The sequence below is a fragment of the Borostomias antarcticus genome (genome assembly GCF_949987555.1).
Source record: "Borostomias antarcticus genome assembly, chromosome: 2".
In the NCBI taxonomy this organism is placed as follows: Eukaryota; Metazoa; Chordata; class Actinopteri; order Stomiiformes; family Stomiidae; genus Borostomias; species Borostomias antarcticus.
In genome coordinates, this window is record NC_140235.1 from 5,743,180 (window position 1) to 5,768,647 (window position 25,468).

The 25,468-nt window shown below is 44.1% G+C and overlaps 1 protein-coding gene across 1 annotated transcript in view; it reads left to right on the top strand.

Moving 5' to 3' along the window:
* LOC311329541 (inactive phospholipase D5-like) overlaps positions 1–23,087 on the top strand; it is a gene marked incomplete at both ends in the record, with an annotated part of 46,642 nt that extends 23,555 nt beyond the window's left edge. The window contains 9 exons of the mRNA XM_084461416.1: positions 11,269–11,408; positions 16,031–16,217; positions 17,774–17,882; positions 17,962–18,089; positions 19,305–19,502; positions 20,939–21,075; positions 21,191–21,356; positions 21,975–22,065; positions 22,768–23,087. Coding sequence (XP_084317542.1) covers positions 11,269–11,408; positions 16,031–16,217; positions 17,774–17,882; positions 17,962–18,089; positions 19,305–19,502; positions 20,939–21,075; positions 21,191–21,356; positions 21,975–22,065; positions 22,768–23,087 — 1,476 coding nt within the window. The remainder of the gene's footprint in view (positions 1–11,268; positions 11,409–16,030; positions 16,218–17,773; positions 17,883–17,961; positions 18,090–19,304; positions 19,503–20,938; positions 21,076–21,190; positions 21,357–21,974; positions 22,066–22,767) is intronic.
* Positions 23,088–25,468: the final 2,381 nt, after the last annotated feature.

The following is a 25,468-nucleotide window of genomic DNA, read 5'->3' on the forward strand; positions in this document are numbered from 1 at the left end:
AGGAAAGAATCTGTTGTGGAACCTCTCCTTCGCGGTCCTGATGCTCAGCCATCTTCCGGTTCTCTGGCGAGATGATACGAACAAGTGGTAGCTGGGGTGGTTGGTGTCTTTTGTGATGGAAATGGCCTTGATTACATTACATTACATTACATTAGTCCTTTAGCTGACACTTTTATCCAAAGTGACTTACAATAATCGCATTTAACGTAGGAAACATCAGTGTATACTTGCCAGAACTCACAAGTCCATCTCCTTTCTAAAACAAGTGACTAAAGGCAATCTAGTGCTGAAGGCGAAGTGAAGAATAGCAAACTTAAATAAAAAATAAAAAATCCTTTTCTGCAGCAGCCTTGGTTGTAGAGATCCTCAATGGCTGGGAGCTCCACACCAACGATCTTCTGCGCTGTCTTCACCACCCTATGGATGGCATGCCTGACGTGGGCGGTGGTGTTGCCATACCAGGCTGTGATTCCTCCAGTCAGCATACTCTCGATGATGCCGCAGTAGAAGTTCACAAGTGTTTGTGTGCTCATGCCCCATCTCCACAGACACCTTAGGATGTAGGGGCATTCTTGTGCCTTCTTTAGGATGGCCTCTGTGTTGTGTGTCCAAGTCAGGTCATCAGAGATCTACATCCCCCATAATGGAGTCAATGTGTTTCATCACTAGTTTCTCCATGAACTTCATGACCACTGGAGTGAGTGCCACTGGCCGGTATTCATTCAGGCAGGTTAACATGTTTTTTTTTTGGTACCTGCACTATTAGTCATCTTGAAGCATGTGGGGATGACCTGCTGTGACAGTGATGCATTGAAGATGTTTTTGAAGACAGGAGGCAGCTGTGTGGCACACATTTTGATGACTCGGGGTGGTTTGCCATCGGGACCAGCAGCCTTGTTTGCATTCACCCTCCTGAAGGACTCGCGCACCTCAGCCTCAGATAGTTGCAGGACCGTGTTTTCAGGTTCTCTGAGGTCCTTGGCTGGTAGGCTTGTGTTAAGTGCTTAGAAGGTGTTGAGCTTGTCTGGGAGCTCTTTGTCAGCTGCGCTGATGTCTGCAGGCTTCACTTTGTAGTCGTCTTAATCATGAAAGGCGGGAATGAGAATTCCAAGTGAAGGGGGGGGGTTGTGGTGTTGGGCGGAGTAGGGGGCATGGTCAAGGGATTTAAGGGGGTAGAAAGGTTTATCGTTCCAGGGTATAGTCCCACATGGAGCCCCAGCTCTCATGTTCTGCTAATGGAGAATTGAATTGACTTATTGATCAAGGATGGCCAGCTGGAATCAATGACCAGGGCATGCTGGGCTAAGCTGGGACAGTGAGGGGCTGGGAGGCCGGGAGGAACTGAGCTAATGAGAGAGAGACAATAGATAGATCGATAGATAGATAAAGGTCCATAAATATTTGGACATTGACACAATTTTCACCATTTTGGCTCTGTACACCACCACAATGGATTTGAAATAAAACATTCAATATGTGCTATGAGCGCAGACTTTCAGCTTTAATTTGAGGGTATTTACATCCCAATCAGGTGAACGGTGTAGGAATTACAACACATTGTATATGTAGTAGTCCTCTTTATAAGGGACCAAAAGTAATTGGACAAACGAATATAATCATGAATCAAATTGTCATGTTTAATATTTGGTTGCAAATCCTTTGCAGTTGATGACAGCCTGAAGTCTGGAACCCATAGACATCACCAGATGCCGAGTTTCGTCCCTGGTGATGCTCTGCCATGCCTCTTCTGCAACTGTCTTCAGTTCCTGCTTGTTCTTTGGGCAGTTCCCCTTCAGTTTTGTCTCAAGCAGGTGGAATGCATGCTTAATTGTAGTCAGGTCAGGTGATTGACTTGGCCATTGCAGAACATTCCACTTCTTTGTCTTGAAAAACTCTTTGGTTGCTTTCGCAGTATGCTTCGGGTCATTGTCTGTCTGTACTTTGAAGCACCGTCCAATGAGTTCTGAAGCATTTTGCTCAATATGAGCAGATAGTATTTCCCAAAACACATACATGCCCACGCCATAATACTACCACCATTATGCTTCACTGGTGAGGTGGTATGCTTTGGATCATGAGCAGTTCCTTCCCTTCTCCATGTACTCTCCTCTTTACATCATTCTGGTACAAGTAGATTTTTATCTCATCTGTCCAAAATAGGTTGTTCCAGAACTGTACAGGCTTTTTTTAGATATGTTTTGGCAAACCCTAATCTGGTCTTCCTGTTTTTGAGGCTCACCAATGGTTTACATCTTGTGGTGAACCCTCTGTATTTACTCTGGTCAAGTCTTCTCTTGATTGTTGACTTTGACACAGATACGCCTTCCTCCTGGGGAGTGTTCTTGATCTTGCCAACTGTTGTGAAAAGGTCTTTCTCCACCAGGGATATAATCATTCTGTCATCCACCACAGTTGTTTTCCGTGGTCTTCCAGGTCTTTTGGTGTTGCTGAGCTCACCAGTGTGTTCTTTCTTTTCAAGGATGTACCGAACAGTTGATTTGGGCCACACCTAGTGTTTTTGCTGTCTCTCTGATGGGTTTGTTTTGATTTCTTGCTTCACTGATAGAGACAGCTCTTTGGATTTCATATTGAGAGTTGACAGCAACCGATTCCAAATACAAGTACCACACTTGAAATTAACTCTAGTTCTACTTTATCTGCTCCTTGTCAATGAAATAATGAGGGCAAATGAAGACATCTTGACTATTTCATTTAAAATCCATTGTGGTGTACAGAGCCAAAATGAGGAAAATTATGTCAATGTCCAAATAATTATGGACCTTACTCCAGATTCTCTGTCTACGTCTCAATTTCCTAACTCTCTACCAACACTCCTTCCTCTCATCTCAGACACCCACAGGCAGAAAGTCCACTAAGCAGCTTCCACTGTAGAAATAATGAGGCATATGTTACAGTGGACCAACAGTAGAAACTAGGGTTTTCAAAATCCCTGACTTTTCAGAAAATATTTCCAGGACCCCAGCACGTTGACTTTCTCCCCTTTTCTTTTTCACCTGCCTCTGTTCTCATCCACTCATCCTCATCCACTCTCCCAGCATCCTGGGGAGTGTTCACATCAAGGCGAACACCAGCGTCTGTCTTCAGAGGAAGCTGCTGACCTTTGGGTGCAGAGGCGGTAATTGGAAAGGTCAGGGAAAAGGTCTCAGTCAAACTTGAGCACAGCCATAACAGACCTGACCTGACTGGCGTCAATCTTAGATAGCTAGTGCCATTGATTGATTCAGGGTATGTGTAGCCTGTTTACTCTATTACAATTACCTTAAGTACCTTGAAAGCAATGTCACCTTTCTGGTATTCAGGCTCCTGAGAACCATAGATAGAGGAAGAAAACGCCAGCTGTTTCTGGCTGGTGTCATTTTAGATGGATATACTTGAAATCGAATGATCTTGTATCAGAGGAAAGATTCAACCTGTAAGATAAAGGACTAAAAGACCAACGCAGAATGTTTAAATTACCTACGGCATCAGTCTAATGTGTAATTGCCAACATTAATCACGTCACACAAGGACCAGAAAGACGACCAATCATGGGCGGCCTGGTTCTTCCCTGTGGTTACAGGACATTAGTCAAAGTCAGTGTCAGCTTGCTCACCCCGTCTGCCCTTCACCCATCCATTACAGCCTGGCGGTGGCAGGCTCGCTGCATTTTACCTGTAACATGATTGTGCTAAAACCGTAAATTACATCTCGGAGCACACACAGAGATTCAAACACACAAACACACACACACACACCCCTGTGGAAACATGACCGTGGATTAGAAAGGTTGATGGATAATTCCTGCCCCAGGACAGTCATGTCTAACCTTGACGCTTCCACACTTGATAGTTCCACAGGGGGATGAATAGATAGCTGCACAATCTGCTGCTGATTAGCAATTGATGAACATTGCCAATGGCGCGTGCTCCTCTATTGGAACTGGCCTCCCTGGTTTTTCACAGTAGTGAATAATGGAACATCCCAGAAAGGAACAGTGAGCCTGGTTTCTAATGCAGCAAAAATTCGATTCTATACAACTTCATTTAACCCCACTGGGAAGTAGAAAGTGATGAGACAGGAGAACTATATTGTGTGGAGCAGACAGGCTTTGTTCTCACTCATCCCCCAAGGAGTTTTCTAGAGACCTCTAAATCAGTGGCTCAGTGCAAGGTTTGTAGTTTTGCTTTTTTCATTAGTTTTTATTTTTATATATCGTTTACATTTTTTGTTTGCTATTTCAGTTTAGTTTTTCTTAGTGTGAAACAAACCATTTCGTGCACTTCTGGTTATTTCTTCGCAGGGGCACAGCTAATGGCCGCATTTCCCGATAAAGAACCTTCTTAAAGAACCCTTCTTAAGCAACCCTTTGTATGGGAGTTAAGAAGTACTTTGTAGTTAAGTGCTTCTTAACTCGTTCGGGAAACCCGGCCAACACTCATCTCTGAATCCACTGCCTGGCTGTTCCTCCACATGCCTTCCTGTGCGCCCGTCTGTCCAGAACACGAACGAGCCAACGGTTCCATTGATTGGCTGCATCAATGCGACCAACTCTCTGATTAGAGCTGACCAAACAGATAGGCAACCAGACAGTCCGACGGCCTGAGAGCCATTTAGCACAGCATAGCTAGCATACAGCAGGATTAGTCTAACCGTCACTTGGCTGGCAGGCAGGTCAATATCTTCAGGTCCCCTGGTACTGAGACCATTAGTCATTAGTCAGATGCAACTGGACACGCTCAAAAGTGTCAGATGAGTACTGGTACAGGTTCTGATTGAATAGTGAAATCAGTCTGAATGAACCGGTGTAGAAATGTCTCGTTTCACACCCAAAACAGGTTTCAACAGTGTCAAAATCTACATCCTGTGGGAATCTGTAACTGCTCACCCTTTGCACATTTATACATGTTGTCCCGAGAAAAAACACGTCTTGGAGACCAGCCAAAAACGATCCATCTCTCTAAACAGCAGAGATGGAAAAAGGAGGACGGAGCCAATGAGCTAGCGTGTCCAATACTCCTCCATCCTCCATCCCCTCCCACCGCCGGGTGTCAAGGGCTGCTGAGCAGAACCAGACTCAGGATGAGCAGGCAACATCCGGCTGATGGGACACTCTGCACTATCCTGTCCTGGCTCTCGGCTTGGCTCGGGGGACCAACATGCTGTCACTTACTGGGGAGAGACAGTCCAGGCCTGGGGGGGGGGGGGGGGGGGGCATACGGGGAGGGGGTGGGGGAAAGGGAAGAGAGCAATGATGGGCATAGCTGTAGAGTCGAGGCTAATGGGAATAGCTTCAGAAGGCCAAGTAGGGAACTTCAAAGAGGAGTGGGTGAAGTGTGACTGACACGGTTGTAGAGAGAGACAGATGGTATGACAGGGAGGTGGATGTGATGCTCATAGCTTTAGATAAACTTTGCAGGGATTAAGACAGGGGACTGGGTAAGTGTTATGTCAGTGTACAGTAAGTACACTGCAAGTAAATTGAGTGGAGTGTCATTGTTTAGGAACGCTAGGTAAAGAGGCTGAGAACAGGAAATGGACATTGTTTATAGTGGATGGAGCATGTGCCAGGTCTGTGTTATACGTGTCAGAGATACACTAAAGATGTAACGAAACATCCAGTCTGGCAGCAAACATCAGATGATGGAAGACATGGGCCCTTATGCCAGCCGTACTGGAACAGTTCAATAGCATGCAATCCACTTGCTTTACTTCATGTGACATTTCAAGGTAAACCATTTAAGGTAACTTCAGAGATAATGGAATATGATGGTTTTTCCATGATCTCTAGTAACATATCCCCCGAAATACAAAGCAAGTGCTTCCGAGAACATTTCTGAACATTGCAAGTCATTGAGCAATGATTACTCTCCACACATCACTGGGATCCTGCAGGCCCAGCTTCAATATTCCAACAAAACTAGGGTCATTCCAGCCTTGGCTGAATAATACACTCAATCTTAGCATGGAATATACTGTGTATAAGATTCAATCTTCACTATGGTATCCAGCAATGTCACTGAGAATGGCTGACTTTTGAAAGCCTACTTACAATTCACGGCATGGAATAAGAGGAAATCTCAAGGTACCGGTTTTGTACATCAAGCATCTTCCTACAGAAGAGTGTATTTTTCTCCAGTGGGTTATACCGGCTGTGTTCATCCTTGATGCAACAGAGAACTTGATAGGCACCATATAATGTACGTAACAGAATGCCTATTCAATACCTTTTCCGTAGGGAATGACTGTTGTCCATTGTTTGTTGCACAGACAGTAGATCTATCTCTGTTAGCCCTCAGCTTCCATTGTACCATTTTAACAGCTCAAATGTCTTTAGTGTGTCTTAGTGAACGACACATCTTCCATTAAAATATCCAGTTTTTATTCAGAGTTTTCTGCATCATAATACCCCCCTCCATTTGTACCTGTCAGGGAGATAAGCTTACGAAATGTTATATTTTAAATGTTATTCTAGAAACAGATTTAGCACTGACTGCTACCTTCCAAGACTCAGTGTAACTAGAAGGCATTCTATTTCTAGCTCCTCTGTAATGCAAGACACCCTCTTAGATATACAGTATCCCACACCATCAATCAACAATGTCAAATTTAAACAAATTAGTGTCCCTATGCTGTATGCAGTTTCTCATAGTTCTACACAAACATACTGTACAGTACTGTACGCACACAAACACACATACACACACATACACACAAACACACAAACACACAAACACACAAACACACACGCATGCACACACACACACACACACACACAAATCCATTTTATTTAGAAAATGTGACTAGCAGGGAATTTAAACTCCAATTACCACCTGTCCAGCATGGAGCCCAGCATCTCTAGCACAGTAACTATCAGGTGTGATGTGCTGTTTCAACCCAGCCTGATGTGTTAACCGCCAAGGAGCCCCAGGCCTCCACTTCCTACTACCAATTAGAGAGAAATAACTGACTGAACCGCACTTCAGAGATGCAGTGTGTGCATGAATGTGAGTTCATTAATTCATGTGGGCAATCGTACAGTTAAAGCATGTGTTTATATGCAGGCTGATCCATGTGGATTTTATATAATCCGGTTTATTTAGCATTTTACACGGCACTACGCCGTGGAGGCTCTCTCTTGCTTACACAGTACACACAAACATGCACGCACACGTGCACACTCTCAATACACATCAGCTCTCAACACTGCACCTGAACAGCGGTAGGTTTCCCGTCCTGTCAGCATGAGCACCTTCTGTTGCTCATTTGCTGATCTAGGCATAATTCTCTACGCATATTTGTGTTAATGTGCGTGAGGAGACCATCTTGGGATGGGAGGGGGAGATAGAGTTCTCTGTATCTACTGCTCTCTGGGCTGGGAATGAAGTGGTGAGGGGATCTCGTAGGTGAACATACCCCCACAACTGAGCAGGTGTGTGGGCCATCTGCCTGTACCCCCCACAGGGGAAACCAGGTTTCGGATGGAAGCATTGCTCAGATTTTCAGTTACAGTAAGCAGCTTGTTACAAATATGATTAGACCAGGGAAAGATCCCTCGTTTGAGACCTGCAGTGGAGGAAATTTAGACTGCAGAATTGAAGATTGGTTGTGAATCTTCTGGCTTGAAGTTGGAGACCTTGAAGTCCAACATGGAACTTCCAGTTCTCTACAGTCTACAGTCTTATATAACTGTCCTCCCAACTCAATTTGATAGATAGAATGTAGTCGGAATGCTGAATTCATGTTCTATTGATTCTAGCAGCCAGCCTTCAGTGGGTTGTGTATCGTCAGCATAATTGAATGGCTGAAGTCAACAGCTGTTCCTACGGGAAGCTATCCTCCAAAGGGAATAGGAAATCAGGCAGCATAGATTATATAGGCTGAGCTCTCTCTATCTCTCTCTCAGACTCTCTCTCTCTCTCTTTCTCTCTCTCTCTCTCTCTCTCTCTCTCCTCCTAGCGGACACCTTCTTGACTCATCTGGAGACAGGTCTGTGTATTGACATGTAGTGGGATGTTGGTGAAACATTACCATGCGGAGCAGGGCTTGGTCTTCTGACACGTGTGAAACAGCATATGCACAGGAGACCCGGCGCCTGGAAACTTCTAGAGTCAAATTAGCCGAGGATATATGCGGGTGAGCATGTCACCGTAGATCCCTGTATCCGCGCGTGGTATGGCATCGTTACAGTCTACAGTCCTTGTTGATCTGCGGCCCTGTAATAGGAGGGGGGCATGAAAGGGCTGCTACAGTGATTGGGCCTCCAACATTTCTGTTCCGTGTAGAAAGATTAACCGACATCACCAAGAGAGTACTTCAAATGCATGTACAGTAAGAGTAGCTTAATGTGAAGTGTGACCTGAAGGCTCTTTAATCCCCCCTCTTTAATCCCCACCTCTGTGTGTCTGATGGGCAAAGTACCAGCCAACCTGATCTGTGCCACCAGCCCTTTTCACAGGGACTCCAAGGAGCTTTTACAGTAGACATTTGAAGAAGTCTTGGCACTTCCAGTTATTCGTGCCTTCGTGGCTACTTTTCAAGTAGGCCTACACTGCAAGGGTTTGGAGAAACCCTGTCCTTGCCCTGCGTGGGGCGCCTTGGCATTTGTGCCACGATAGTGGTCGTGTTGGTGGTGAGAAGCTTGGTTGGTGCTCTAGCTTAAAGGTGTAGTAAAGGCAAAATGCATGTTTAGCCCTGTTTTAAGGTTACTTATGATCATATACAATGGTTCAGATCAAAACGTTGACAAAACTAGCACTTTTGAGAAAGTCTGATAATTGCTCTAACACCCTTTTGGTCATACAATGGATGTGGGTGGGCACCGTGAAAGATCATTAAAAAAACATGTTAAACTGTCAATTTCAAAGACAAGAAACTCACCGAGGTGTTAGTTGGTGTTCTGACATATAATTCGCCATAAAGTAAGATTCTAGTTCATCTGGAAAGGCTTTTTAAAATAGAACTATTTAGTCGCAGCACATACGTGTGTAAACTTCCGCAAACTAGGTAGCCTAGCAACATAAACAATAACAATAGCTACCATAAGTAGTTCCGCTTCCTGAATCCCCTCTGCTGATTGATCTACACATCTACGGTCGCTTCAATACAAGTCAATGGATTTCATAAAATGATCAATAAAACCCTACAGGATTCATACTTTGCGACAAATTTGATGTCAGAACACCAACGGACACCAATTACCCCCTCGGTGAGCTTCTTGTCTTTGAAATCGAGAGTTTAACATGTTTTTAAACGATTTTTCAAGGTGCCCACCCATGTCCATTGTATGACCAAAACGGAGGTAGAGCAATTATCAGACTTTCTCAAAAGTGCTAGTTTTGTCAACGTTTTGATCTGAACCATTGTATATGGTCATAATTAACCTTAAAACAGGGCTAAACATGCATTTTCCCTTTACTACTCCTTAAACAGAGATGGGCATGATCGTTAAATACAGACTTGATGGAGACGAGAGAGGGGTCGTGGGGGGTGAGAGGGCTGGGGCTGTGGATGGGCTCCAAACATGTTTTCCAGTTAGGGAGAATAACTCCTAGAAATGAAGATCTACAGTATTGATTCCTGGCTCCATTCCGGTGTCTGGTTACGCCGAGCAAGTCTCAAGAGCACACTTTCACTCTGACCCTTCACGTGTGTGTGTGTGTGTGTGTGTGTGTGTGTGTGTGTGTGTGTGTGTGTGTGTGTGTGTGTGTGTGTGTGTGTGTGTGTGTGTGTGTGTGTGTGTGTGTGTTCAGTAAGGCTGTGAGAGCTGATGCCTGTTTTAATGGCCCGTAATGTTCAAGTTCAAGGCTCCTTCCACAGCATTTAAAGGGATTGAGGACAACATTGGCTATTGCCTTACAAACAAGGCATGATGTTTCTGAATAATCAGCTCTGGGTGTATATCAAAAACACATAAATCAGAATTAGGTTACCAGTCTAAATCACACAGCTCTGTAACTCCGATATTCTCTCAGGTTGAGAACCTATACAATATACATGACATTACAGTCAGGTGAATAACAGCAGTCATATACCTTCTAGGCTTAGGGACACCTCTAATCACATATTGTACTGAATGAATTTTCCCTTCGTATTTTCTTCATGAGAAATCGTGTATGTGCTGCACATTTCACACTTTATCACACACACACACACACACACACACACACACACACACACACACACACACACACACACACACACACACACACACACACGAGTGCCCTGTGATTTGAGCAGCTCTCTCTTTCTCTCATAGTGTATCTTAGACTGAGCTGTTTTCATAAACAACACACTTCCAGCTCACCAAGCCCAGCTGTTTCTGTAGCTACTATGAACTACTACTGTATTTCCTCCTCCCCTCATATCCTTCGTTACCCTTTCAGGTCAGGGTCACCTTCACTCTCCACCATATGGTACCCTTTGGATCCAACTCAAATATGCCATGTAAGGAGCTAAAAATACCAGCCAGGGAATTAAAAATGGGTTTGTGGATTCCCTACTGGCCGTGGTCTTCCGTACAGCAGATATGGCATAATGTGGCTGGTCAAGCGGGCTGTGATGTTGCACTTACAGTTACCCTGCGTTTTAACAGCTGGTGATTCTAGGTGATAAAAATCGCCCAGTGGGCATTCCTCCTGTGTTGTCATGGTTGAATGTTACCATAGTTCAAACGTTCAAAAGTTTAAACACAGCCACACATGAATTTGATTGGCTCTTGTCGAGCGATATCACCTGAAAGTTCCGCATTTTTCAACTTTTTCCCGCGTCGCCGCTCCGCCCACATCGCTGAACATCGCTGCGTCGCCTGCTGCTCGCTGCTCGCTGCTCTCATAGACATATAATGCACTTCCGGCAATTAATCGCTCAAGTCGTCTGCTGTTAAAACGCAGGGTAACAGTAAAAATCAAGGCTACTACGAGCTAGAGTTAATTCAATTCAAGATAATTGAAGATATGCAGCAAATGGTGTAGTGTGTCTCTATCAAAACATGTATAGTATTCTCCTGAAGTAGTGCTATTGTATTGTACTGTACATGTACTGTAAAAGGTCAGGTTTGGGCAGAATTCCCCAAGGTAGTGCTATGACATGGCTTTCATTTTATACTTCGCTGATCTACGCAATAAATCAGCTCGGCCCGAGGGTCGCATCTCTTATATGGGAGGTGTAGGGGAAAGGTTGGGCCACTTATTTGACCATGTCTGCAGGCAGTAGGTCATTACAAATATGTATAGGGAATCAATGTGTTGTTTCTCCTCTCTTTTCCTGCAGTCTCAGCAGAAATGCATTGTTATCTTTGCGCTGGTGTGCTGCTTCGCCGTGCTGGTGGCCCTGATCTTCTCGGCGGTGGACGTGTGGGGGGAGGACGAGGAGGACGGCATCACTGAGGACAACTGTAACAGGAAGTGCAGGTTAGATCTACATACTGTACAATAATACAGTCATGTTACGTTGACTATTACTACAGCCCCCATAAGACAGGGGCTGAGGGGGCAAGTTTTCTTTTGGGTTCTTATAAGAGCAAATGGATATAAATCGTATGATTCGTGTGGTGAGGCAGGGAGAAGGCTGGTTATTACCCCCCCACCCCCCACCCCCCACCCCCCCCTCTTTTTCTCTGTCAATTTGTTCTCCTGCTCTATGAGGTTATTATTCTCTACCTCCATTATACCAACGGCTCAGGTTGCTTGTTACCAGGCTCTCTGTCCAATTCCGACGTCTAACTCTGCCCTCAAAAGCAATCTGTCCAACTTCACTCGGCTCCAATGAAGGCTGAAAATGTAATTCCAACTTGAACAGCTGAAATTGATTCGCTCTCTCTCAGCTGGTACCCGGAGGCTTGAAAGAGGGGAGAGGAGTGTGGGGTAGGAAGAGAGAGAGAGAGAGAGAGAGAGAGAGAGCGCGAGAGAGAGAGAGAGAGAGCGGGGGTGAGATGGCATCACTACAGAGATTCATTGCATCTAACGCCACTAAATAGATCAATTTACTGTCCTGCCGTGGTATCAGTAGAGGAGAGTGGCACAGTAATTGCTCTCCCTTCACACATAGAGACTCTTCCTGCCTTGATGCATTCTGGCACTGTGTGCCCAAACAGCACTGAGCCAGGGCCACATTTTGTGTTTTTGTTATGCAGATTTTCGTCAAGGAGAGTTGAATCAAAGTTAATAATCTCTTTGTAGTTGGCACTCCATTGAACTGCAACTGTAACTAAGGTAGCCTCGTCCGCCTTGGAGCGCAGAGACTCTGGGGATTCAAGCCGGTTGAGAAGAAGCTTAGAGTTGTTGATCTCATGCCTCTGGTAGTTCACAAAGCTAAAGCCCAGGGATTTGCCTCTGTCATCATAAGTCTTGACACAGATGTTCATGGTGTTGCCATATTTGCTGAAGACCTTAGCTGAAGACTTCAGCTTCTCATCATCCATATCCTTACCAACGTTGTTGATGTAAACATTGGTCAACCTCTTAGCCAACACACATCCAATGTGAGGTGCTGGCAAGGGCAGCATACCATTCAAATTTAGAAGAAAAGCAGTACACTCATGCCTCATTTGGCTTTGAAAGGCCCCATAAAGACCTACAGTATCTTTGAGCAACATTATGTTTATTTTCCCAATGGCCCTCTCTCCTGACGAAGTACACAAACCTTTGAGGCAGTATCATCACCTGTGACTTTACAGGAGAGGATGGTGCCGAAGGCAAAGAAGGTGGCGGACAAGACTTTGCTGACCATCGAATTAGAACTGTCAGTTGTCACTGTCATTTGAGGAAATTAATTCTGACAACGTACTTCCATGCAAAACCTACATTCTAGAATGTGGGTGTGTTGTTGTGTTCTAAAAGGATGACACAATCTGTTATGAACAAACTAGAATTCTAGTATTTCTGGGAATGAGGCCAATTGTAGGCCAATTATAGGCCAATTATGAACAGTTTCCTGTGCAAGACCTGTGCAAAAATACATAAAATGCATTCATTAATTACAGAACAACTTTTAATTGCACAAACAGCTTCTCAGCCCAAACTTTAGTTCTGTAAGCAATCATTCCCATAGCGCACAGGGTCAGGGAACATGGAGTTCATCACACACACCTTTAACTGTGAGACACAGCTTTAATTAGGCACGGGCTGCGTTAATGAAACATTTCATCAAAATGAAATCATGTTGAGATCAGAGTGCAAAAATCCCAGTGCTGTGTCAGACATGTCGGCAGCTCAGGGCTATAGTGTTTGAAAAGCTGATAATGATCGCTGGCACTGCTTCTGTATACTGTATGGTGTTGCTTCCTCTCTGCCTTCTATCAGCCTCGGCTGCTATAGTACTGTATATGTCTATGCTGTTAACTTGAACCCAGGGCATTCCTACCGTAGTCTTAAAGAAATACTTACAGTACAGTACTGTTGTGTTATACCCAACACAGTACTATAAACACATGTAGTTGCTACACAGCTATAGTAGTTTACAAATGGTGTTGATTAACCAGACACATTTCGCAGTCAACATTAACATGCCATTGTCTTACATTGCATTATTCATTACTATATATTTAATATGCATCTAAATGACTGAATGATAGATACTTTATTCACAGTCTCTGTGCCATGCTGTTGATTGCTCATCAGGTGTCTGATAAATTGGTTTGTATTGATTCAGAGCTGTGTAGTGGCAAGCTAGAAACCAAATACCGCTCTGTATCTGGACTGCATCCTACTGTAGAAATGTCTGTTAGACATGGCCTTGTATTGCTACGACTTTTCTCTACAGAGATGGGAAACATTGTTTCTGAAACATGAATACTGTAGCTCATGGTAATCAATAAGCTTTAATTACCTCTGCGGGGCAAGAGGTATTGTTTTCGGCAGGATTACACAAAAACTACTGCAACGATTTTTATGAAACTCGGTGGAAGGGTGTGGCATGGGTCACCTTAGAACCCAATCAATTGGAGCGGATCCAAATTACGGGGCGTGTCCACGAGCCGCCCAAACACCATTCTCCACCATTTATTTTTTGGACTAGGATTACACAAAAACTACCAGACCAATTTTAATGAAACTCACAACAAATCATATTACAGCAACCTATTCCCTTGGCTTGTGTCCATCTGTCTAATTTGCGTACTCCCTGGAACATACTCTATTGGCATGTTTGGAAGTTATGGAAATATCGCCATCAACTGTAGGCCTCCCCAGTTGTCCATCAATCTTATAGTCCCTGAGATGCTATCAGGATAGTTTCCATTGTTTAACATGTCGCTGGGGGCGCAATCAGTGAGCTTTCCCCCCCCCCCCACTAGTAGGAGCACAGTGTGAATTACGCCCCTGAGTGCACAGACAGATTTACAGTAACATGAAGGGACTAATGTGTGAATAAATCAATTATTAACCTTCCAAGCAAGCAAATGCTCTACTGATTCTCACTTTTATACACAGACCTTTTGTACACAGACCTGTTCCCTGTTGAAAACCACCCAAATCCATGATTTCCCCAGTGAAACAGAATGCAATGCTTCTTTTTTTGGGATAGGATTAATCCCATCTCCTTTTCCTCTCCCTTGCTTTTCCATTCATATATTGTGAGTTTTTAAATCCAATGCAACTGTACAAGCTGTCTGTCCTAGTTAATGCTGTCCATTCTGCTTTCCCAGGGAAGCAGAATGGAATACATAAGACTGTTTAGTCTTGGTTGTAATCTTGTCAAATCCAACTTTGTATACTGTGTCCAAGGCTTTGCTTGTCACGCTACTAATTCTCATATTTAAAAAATGGGATGATAACACAAATACACCCAATCGAGTTAATATTCCAAATCTCTAACCTCATTCCCAATCCCAAAATTGATCAATTATAAGTAATTTATTCACACGTTCCATATCCTTTCTTGTCAGGTTTGTTGCTCAAACAGAACCAAGACAAATTCATCCATGCAGCAACTATCAACCAGTCCAGAGTGTGAATTGATGCCTGTAGCCGCAGGCCTCTAACACTTTGCTCTAAGCTCGACTATTTCATATGATTTACCACCATGTTTTTATTCCCAAATCGATCTCAGTCCCAGCATGAAGAATGTGCACCCAAGATCAGAATGAATCAATGACAGGGCTACGGTAGATACAGCAGTGGGCATGCAGGTTTGTTAATAACATACTGGCTCTCTGAAGCACTTGACTGCCACAGTAAAGCCAACATGCCCTCCCCAACACACACACACACACACACACACACACACACACACACACACACACACACACACACACACACACACACACACACACACACACACACCTCCCAAAAGCCAGAACAAGTCTGGGTGCCATTAAGAACAGCTGGGAACACTCCTCTATCACCTTAATGACGTTATACCTGGATTGAACTCTTAACAAGACTGCTCAGCCAATGATTGCCTCCTATGGCTTCAGTCTACAGACACAACGTGCTCATGCTGTCTATGAAATTGATACACAGTAAAGTTTGATAGCAAATTCAAGGATGATTGAATTCACACTCACATCCTGCTGTTTCTCTATTCAAATATCCCATTTAGCAGTGTAGGCAGGCCTCTTATTGAGCAAGGTCCTGCACGTGCTGTGAATACTGTAAGCTACATAGAACTTATCCAAATGTTTAAATCAAGAAAGCTCTTTCTAACTTGAGGAGGCAATCAGAAGTTTAAGTGAATTAATGTCATCCCCAGGCATCTACCCAAGTTCCTGACGATTGCACCTAATATGAGTGCATCTAATTGGTTCGTTAAGGACTAAAACTACACAGTGGTGCGTTGTACATTTTTCCATTAGAGGATCACTTTTGGGACCTCTAATGAACCTTCTGTAGCTTTGGAGCTTTTTCAATTACAACCCAGCCATTTGTCTTCATTAAAAGCATCGCTGCTGTTAAGTAGCCACCGGAATGAATTATCCTACAGTATACCATTTAATTCTCAAGAAAGAAAGTGTCAAAACAGAGTTGCCAGGGCTGTAATGATTGGTGAAATACCTGTAACAAGATTTCTTTCAACTGTTTTTTGGTTCCAATAGGGTTGTGCTTGTGGAGAATATTCCAGAAGATGTCTTCTTCTCTGACAATAGTACGGCTCATGTTCCCCTCTCAGTGGGGCTCCACAGCTTGTTGGACCTGGCCACTCGCTCTGTGGAGATTGTCTCACCTCAGTGGGCCCTCAACTCCTCTGACTACGAATCCAGCTTCCTGCCCTCCGCAAGACAGGTGAGACCAGAACCTGGGAGCCCCCACCAGCTGAAGAAGTGAATGACGCAGGCAAATGGTCTCTTTCTTTAAAGGTGCTCTGTTCGATTTACTGCACTTTTTGTAAAAAGAAAATCACAAAAAATCCTACATATGCAATAAATAGGTCCAGGGGAGTCATAACTATCTGTACAGAAAATATAGCCAACGGTGTAGAGCAAATGCAGAATTTATTTTTATTATGAGCGAAGCCGGCGCAGCGCTGAGCCCCACCCCCTGAACGACACCTTATGGAGTGAAAACGCCCACGTGTTTATATCTAATACGCTGCACCACTGCCCCATCTAGTGGCTGAAAAAAATCGAACTGAGCACCTTTAACTAAGATAGGCCATTGCCAGTAGTTTGCCATACCCATATTCTTCTGGATCACTATGGACTTCAGCTTCCAACCTATAGCCAGTAGCCACAGCTTCCACTGAGAGTAACCAAAATTACACTTGGCTCAGGCTCAAATAGCACCATTGTGGTTTTGGATTGCCTCTGTGTCTCTCTCTTCCTTTGTGGCAATGATGGAGTGGAAATGTGGAATTTCTTTTTGAATTAATGATACACTAACCTATGATAATCCTAACATGTAAAACAACGATTAAACCAACCAGGAAGTTTTTATATGGCTAAACTGTGGATTTGAAAAGTAGAAGTGTCCCTGAGTAGAATACATTATACTTTTACGGAAAAAGATAATGTAGCATAGTCTGTATCTAAAAGCAAAATGTATTGCCAATGGAAATTACAACTTATGTAAGTTATTAACTAACTAGTATCACTAGGGGTGAACTCTGACCATCTCATGTGGAAGATGACAAGATGGCCAGTCAGACAAACCACACGCATACACATAGCTAACCTTGAAAATTCATTATGGACATCAATTTGTCAAATGTAAAGCACTTTGTGCTGTATTTTATGTATGAACGGTGCTCTATAAATAAAGGTTATTATTATTATTATTACTATGGACACTATACACTACACTATACTGTATGACCTATCTCTACTCTTATGTCTACTGTATGTTTACTCTAATGTATCCAATAAAAAATACCTAAACTAGACCCAACTTATCTATTCTGTGAAATACTGTACAAGACTTTTAATTACAATAATTGTACCCACAATGCCCCTAACCTCTATACTAAACAAGGAGAATCCTAATGTTTCAAATGGATTTGAAAAGTAGAAGGGCCTCTGGGTACTTATTATACTCATTTGGTGGGAAACAATTAAACCTTTAATTAACAATAGAACGAGGACCAGAAAATGTAACATTGTTGCAGACGACGATTGTATGCTAAAGCTCCCTTAAGACTGTGTGTGTGTTTGTGTGTGTGTGTGTGTGTGTGTGTGTGTGTGTGTGCATGCGTGCACTCAGACTACAATACTGTATTTGTTTGTTTGTGTGCACACGTCTGTGCCTGTATGTGGGCATGTGCATCTGTGTGTTTGTCTTTTTGTCTGTCCGTCTGTCTGACAGTAGCCTAATTTAAACATAACAATCGATGCGGCTGTGTTCAGGGTCGGGTCCTGCTGTCCAAGCTGCAGGGTCTGAAGGGCCGGAAGGTCAACCTGAAGATCGCCAGCGGGACGACCGACTCTGCAGAGCTTAGGAGTCTCGATCGACACAGTGAGTCACACAGCCAGAGACACGCACCGTCAAACGGTTCCAAATCTCATCTCCCTCCCTCCCATCTCTGTCTCTCCAGGCGCGGACGTCCACTACGTGAACATGACGGCACTGACCAGGGGCCAGCTCCACTCCTCCTTCTGGGTGGTGGACAGGAAGCACATGTACTTCGGCAGTGCCAGCATGGACTGGCGCTCACTAGCTACGGTAGACAAGTATACAGTATCTGGCCTATTACAAAACACTCACTCATACACACACACACACACATACATACACAAATACACACACACAAAGGAGAAAGCAAAGAGAATATGAAAGAGACAAAACTTTCCTGCAGGCAGAAAACATCAAGCCTAACATCAGCAGCAGAGAGGAAATTGCCAAATTAATTGTGGGTGGACCACAGAGTGAATGTGGCTATTCTTTCATCTGCTGCTCCAAAGATGAGAATGTGCAGTGGTTCATTAAATCCAGACCCAGCCGACTGTATTTGGCTGGGCCCTGTCTATCTTTAGCTTGTCTCTGAAATGTAACCTCGCCAGACCCATTAATCAGTAGGAACAGGACTGAAGGTCAGAGACAGGCCCCTCGGCCCTTGAAAACGTCATAGCCATCGGCTAAGGTATGTTGCCATTGCAATAACTGAGACTTTACGGATATCAGAAAGGAACAAGAAGTCTAATTACAGCTCTAGCTATGATGCCGATGCTCTAGCTGAGAATCCTCTGCAGAATAAGGGTGCAGTTAATGTGTAGCAAAGAAACGCTGCCCATCTTTCGTCGCAGGCTCAAAACTCATCTCTTCAAGAAGTACTACAACGATCCTCCCTCTTAAGCACCTATTGGATTTTAGATTGCTATTCTTGCACTTTGCCTTCAGCACTAGATTATGCTCTTAGTCACTTGTTTTAGAAAGGAGATGCGCTTGTGAGTTCTGGCAAGTAGTAGTACATTGGCTTTCCCTATGTTAAATGCAATTATTGTTAGTCGCTTGGATAAAAGCGTCAGCTAAATGACTATAATGTAATGTAAAACACATGAAATGGAAATGAGAGAAACGGGGAGGGATGGAGAGAAGAGAGAACTCACACAGTGTCTCTGCACCTCTTTTGCCACAGCGCTGGAAGAGGTCTTATATAATTGAATGAACCTGGAGGATCACCCCGCTTTGTTCAAGACTACTGCAGCGCAGAAGGAGTGAGAACGGAGTGAACCAGCTGATGGAAGGAGAAGTGAACAGAGAGTGGAGGGCAGGAGAGAGGAGAGAGGGAAGGAGAGAGGGAAGGAGAAAGGAGAGAGGGAAAGAGAGAGGAGGGCTGATGCTCACATCTAATGCTCATTCTCATGTTGTTGTTGTTGTTGTTGTTGTTGTTGTTGTTGTTGTTGTTGTTGTTGATGTTGATGTTTTCTCATTTCACAGAGGAAGGAGCTGGGCATCGTCATCTATGACTGTAGCTGCCTGGCATTGGACCTCCACAGGGTGTTCAACCTGTACTGGCAGCTCCAGTACAAAGACTTTGTCCCCTCAATCTGGTCCAAGAGGCTGTTTGCACTCTACAGCAAAGACGAGAAACTCTCCCTGTTCCTCAACAACACCAAGGCTGAGGCCTACGTCTCTGTGAGTGGGGTTTATGAACTTTGGTTACAACTTACTGGTCCCAGTGAATAAGACACATGTGCCTCAGTGGTAGCAATCACACACTACGAAATATTGATGAAACAGACACACAAGAACATAAATCAATTGTTCACTCCCTCGTTGTGGGGACTATTTGCATGGCAAAGAGGACCTTGTTCTCCTCACCGTTTTTCATTAGATGTAATATGGATGATGTAAATCTCTAACATCTTCCAAGTTGTCATTTTGAGAAGAGAAAGGTGAGAGAACTAATTTCTCACACAAGCTTGAACTAAGTGAGAGGAAAGATGTGACCACAGCAGGAAACATGTGTTTCAGTTGGTGTAAATGAGGCTTGGTCATCTCCGGTCCATGATCATCTCTGAAACTCGGGGGAGACATTCTTCATCAGGAGTATTGATCAAAAACATGGGATCCAGACATCCATCACTGTTCCCATCGCAAACACACACACACCCACACACACATACACCCTCATACCCTCACACACATCCCAGCGATAAACTGCTGAGATCTACAGTATGAAGTACTGCAGCAACCCTACACACACACACACACACACACACGCGCGTATGTGTGAATGCATATGCATGCACATCCGCACACACACAGAAATTCCAAGCACACAAGGTGGTGAAAAAACATTTATTATCACACTCATTAATAACCTAGAAAGGTAGTTCTAGGAGGGGGAATACGCAGATAACCCAGAGGCAGGATAAATTCCTGGGAGATAAAAGAGGAAGGAGATGGGGGAAGGGAGCAGGTAGAATACTAGTGTAATGCACTCTGAAGTTGTAATGCACATTAGTGTGAAGTTGTAAGCTCAGAGACGCAATAATACAGATTTGGTCCAAAAGATAATGATGATGATGATGACTGATGATGATGAAAATGATGATGAGGATGACAACATGACACGATTTGCCTATTGATACAGTATGTCACTACCCAGGCAGCAAAATGAAACTGGGCCGGATCCGGGACGGATTTATTACATCCGCGAGGCCAATACCGGCACAAATCTGATTTACGGATCCGTACCGGATTTTGGCCGTAACTGTCCCAGATTATTGTTTTATATCCGGCTCTCAGTTTATAGCCAGACTTGTTTGCTCTGCTGTTGAATGAAGTCTTCTTTGCTGCTGAATGAAGTTGGCATGGCCGTAAAAATGTGAAATTTAAGTGGCCGGTAGGGGCTGATTGCTATGCGGGTCTGCCAGAATCGGTGCAGAGGCGTGGGGCGGATATGATTGCTTTGTGGATCAGCCGGACTGTGTGTAGATTCGGCCCAGTGTCAGCTGCTGTCTGGGTAGCATGGCCTCAGTCTATCTTGGCTCTAACAGTTTTCCCCATCCTCTGCTTCCTCGCTGGACTGCATCCTATCTAATTCCATGATGGGGATCTGGTGCCAGACCTCCCCCGAGGTGCTGTGCCCTAAGGACAGGACCAGAGACCTGCAGGCCATCTCCAGGGTCATCCAGGACGCCAGGAGCTTCATTTATATCTCCATCACTGACTACCTGCCACTCATTCACAGCAGCCCACACAGGTGATTATAGAACATGACGGACACCCACACGTACACACCTACACACACACACACACACACACACACACACACACACGCACACACACTTACTGACGCGTTCCTCTACCTACTGTAGGTACTGGTCCCATATAGACGGGATGCTGCGTGAAGCGTTGATCCTGAGGAACATCAGGATGCGTCTCTTGGTCAGCTGCTGGGAGCAGACACACCCGCTGACCTTCAACTTCGTCTGGTCTCTGAAGACTCTGTGTATGGAGCAGGCCAACTGCTCACTGGAGGCGGTGAGTTCACACACAAGCGCTACACGTCGTCTGATACCTACACGCACTCTAACCTGCACACCAGATCACCAGATCCCTCACACTTATGATTACAGATTAGAGGAGCGACAGCGTATCTCTGGGGTTACATCGGGGCTACTAGCTACCTAAGGTTAGCGATGAACACATTCAGATGGAGAGAGGCCCGAAGAGGATGCAACACAGTGTAAATTTGCATCGTCACTGTAATTAACTAAAACTTACCAGACAGAAAATGCCGGGAACACACTTTGACTGTCGAAGAAGTGGACGCCTCTTGGTTACCTCTAACACTTTGTTTCCTTCATGCTTCTTCCAAGCAGGAAGGCTGTAAAACGACAGACCGTTGTTTATTTTTTCCCCTTGCCGATTATGTGAACGACAGTGGCTTCCCCCCCATTATGCGAAATTATGTATTATGCTAGCTAAGCGGCTAAAAGTTGTCGGAACTACTGTACTAAAAAAGATGGCGGCAGTGGGCGGACACAGCAACCATGACGTCACGTTCCCAAGCTCTGTTCTATTTTATACTATTACAATATGTTGTTTTATTTTGGGTTTCGGAATGGAGTATGAGTGAATATATTTATATGTCTCTAGAAGTTCTTCAGTCCCAGAGAGCAGAGAGATGGAACTCTACATGGCATCAACCACAACAGGTTCATGGTGACGGACAGGGCGGTGTACATAGGTGAGCCCACATTACATTACAGTCAGTTAGCAGACGCTTTTATCCAAAGCGACTTACAATAATTGCATTTAAGGTACACTTAAGAAGTCAGTGTACTACTACTCACCCAGAACTCTGTATCTCCTTTCTAAGAGACTAAGAGAATAATCTAGTGCTAAAGGCAAAGTGCAAGAGTAGCAAACTAAAAATACAATAGATGATTAAGAGGGAGGATCCTGGTAGGGCTTCTTAAAGAGGTGAGTTCTGAGCCTGCAGCGACAGATGTGCAGCAACTCTGCTGTCCTGACGTCAGCGGGCAGATCGTTCCACCACTGTGGGGCCAGGACAGAGAAGAGCCGTGACCGTGTCGGTCGACCGCAGGGGCCTCGGAGTGATGGGGCAGCCAGTCACCCTGAGGTAGCAGAGAGTAGTGGTCGGGAGAGTGTGTAGGGTTTGATCATGGCCTGGAGGTAGGAGGGGGCTGTTCCTTTCATTGTCCTGTAGGCCAGTGCCAGAGTTTTAAACTGGATGCAAGCTGCTACTGGGAGCCAGTGTAGAGAACCCAGTTTGAACAACCCTATGGTCAAATCTGCTCTCAGGAATTGTCATTGCATAGTAATGGTGTTGAGTCATTAATGAGTTTACTGGAGGATATATTGATTGTTTGGCAGGTCAGTTAACAAATTTAGCTTATTTGGTTAACCCTTTCTTGTCTCTATATAGGGAACTTTGACTGGGTGGGGAATGAGTTTGCATTCAACGCAGGTGCAGGGATGGTGATCAGCCAATCAGAGGGTGTGGAGGAGAAGAACTCAACTTTGGTGGACCAGGTGAGGGCAGCATTTGACCGGGACTGGTTTTCGCAATACGCCAGGACCCTGCAACAGGCCAACAAGATCCCTGCCTGCAACACGCATCAGATCAACCAGCTAGCACCACTCAAAACCAACTGGCACCCACCAAGCAGCACACTGACGCCTCTAAGCACCAGCCAATCAGTGGAGAGCAGTGGTAGTAGAGAGAGCTCCAACGGCTCCCCATGACCCCAAGGGATTGTGGGAACTACTTTCTAATACTGATGTATGGAGAGTTTGGAGGACGGAGAAGAGCACTCCACTGCACCTTTGTACTGTATTGTTTTTATGACTGTAGCACCGAAGAGAGTCTATGTGGAAAGCACAGCTGAAAGTGCCAGCCAGAAAATGGTGATTGAAGCATCTGCTAAAGCTTTGGCCCAGAGTGGGTTTCAAACGAACGAGGAACAGGGGTTTTTGGAACACTGAAATTGAAAACTGATACTGTGGACATGAAAGATGACTCTTTTTAGACAATATTGGTTTCCTCATGCCTGCTGCTGATTTGGTCCGCCCTCTCTGACTGTTTCCATTGGGGTATATTACAAGAGGAAGAGAACTAATGGATTGCATTGATTTCTGTTGATTGCCTAACCTCCATAAATATTAGTCACTTGTTTCATCCATTTTACCTGTAAAGACATTCAGCACTTTTAACCCTTTAAATCCCATCACAAGACGGTGTGTTCTATTGTCTATTGTACTTGGAGCAGTAAGATCAATGACTGTGTGTGCGTGTGTGTGTGTGTGTGTGTGTGTGTGTGTGTGTGTGTGTGTGTGCGCGTATGTAGAAATTCTACATGATGTTTTCCTCCAAAGTCATTAACTTGGTGTGTGTCTAGACATTAATGTTTCTCTATCAATGTGATAAATGGTTAATGGCATCATCTGGGGCCTGAAGGTTATACAGAAGAGGTTTCTATATACACACTAGCATAACCAGTAGAATTTATGGCTAATATGTTGCTTTATCGTAAACCATAAATTGTGTGGCAGTGTGGATATTGGGACAGAGGTTTGCAGATCAGGAGTGAGCTGTGCAGACCTCTGTAAACCACACAAAACCTTCTGTTTATGAAGACCTCAGTATCATCATTGCCAGGGCCAAATGTCCGAGTCCCATCTGTCTGTCGAACAGCAACAGCTGATGAAATAAAACTAATGGGGAAATACTGTAATTGGAGACTGAGGTCATTATCACCATGACCTCATCCCACTGGCTACTTGAATCCAGGCTACTGTGGCTTTTCTATGCCTACAAGAACAGCCTGTTGGCTTCAATGTTTATTTGTATAATGCCACTGCTGTTTTGATCAGTCCAATTACAGTATGTCACATTCTAGGTACAGCTATTGGAAATAATTGGTAATTCTTTGTTTTGTCATGTTATAAGATTCCGCTGGTGCCTGGTGGAATATTGGGTACTGATCTCCAGGTCTTTGAAGATAAATTAGTTTCCTTGTTCTGGGGCTAAACCTGGAAAAGGGTGCTTGACCAATGGGAGAGGCTGCTGTATAGCTCCCTGTAGAGGCAGATGTTGTGACTTATTGAACAAACACTAAGAGAACTATTACTTATGTATGGTTGGAGGGGGCTTCAGTTGGTCAAATCAATATAATGAATTTTTCAACACACCAGCTTCAGTTTCCCCAAGGACATGGACTGCAATAGGAGCCTTACACGCTGATTAAGTCACAGCGTACAGCGTACTGTACCACTCACCTTTTACACTTTCCAAACCAAACTGCTCGATGATGCAGTGTTTTATTCTTATATCTAGTGAATGTTTTCTCAACAGTTACCATCTTGATATTTCATGTCACTGTAAGTCACAAACTATCCTATGGCTTTTCTATACTTTTGAGTATGGAAATACCTATACATTTGGGTATACAGTATTACATCATTTAATTTTGGTCACAGCATCACCATACCAGAATAGAACGAACAACGGTAGGGTGTGTTCCTGATCTACAGCTCACAACTAACTATTGCCATCTAGTGTTAGACAGGGAGAAAAGTGAATGCCTTTCAATTGAACATCCACAGACACCTACAGACACACAAAAACACATGAGTGATGTGCAGACAAATGCCAAAATTATTAGCGTGGCCCTGGTTGGAACTTTTACGTGTGTATTGGGCAGAACCATCAGTTTGATTTCACTCATCATTTATCAAGGAGCTTTTGTGTTTGTGTTTTTATTAATTCAAGATGTAGTTGGACTGAAGGCAGATTCATCAAGATTTTACCACTCCTGACTCACACTTGACTATACGAACAATATCAGCCAACTGGGGGAGTAATGGGCCTAATACAGTGACAGCATCCTGGTTTATAATATAGCATGTGTACATTCAGCAGACTAAAAGCTATGCATCTGTCTCCCTGAATCCCAGGTCGACACATCACACATTTATTAGAACACATAACGCTGTGTTAAGAGTCACCTTTATTTTGCTTAATTTTGGCATAACCACTACTTGCATGTACTGCCCTTAAGCTTCATGGACTGATTGGTCTATCAACATGGTAAAATATAATATTGAATAATACAAGAGAATGTCTA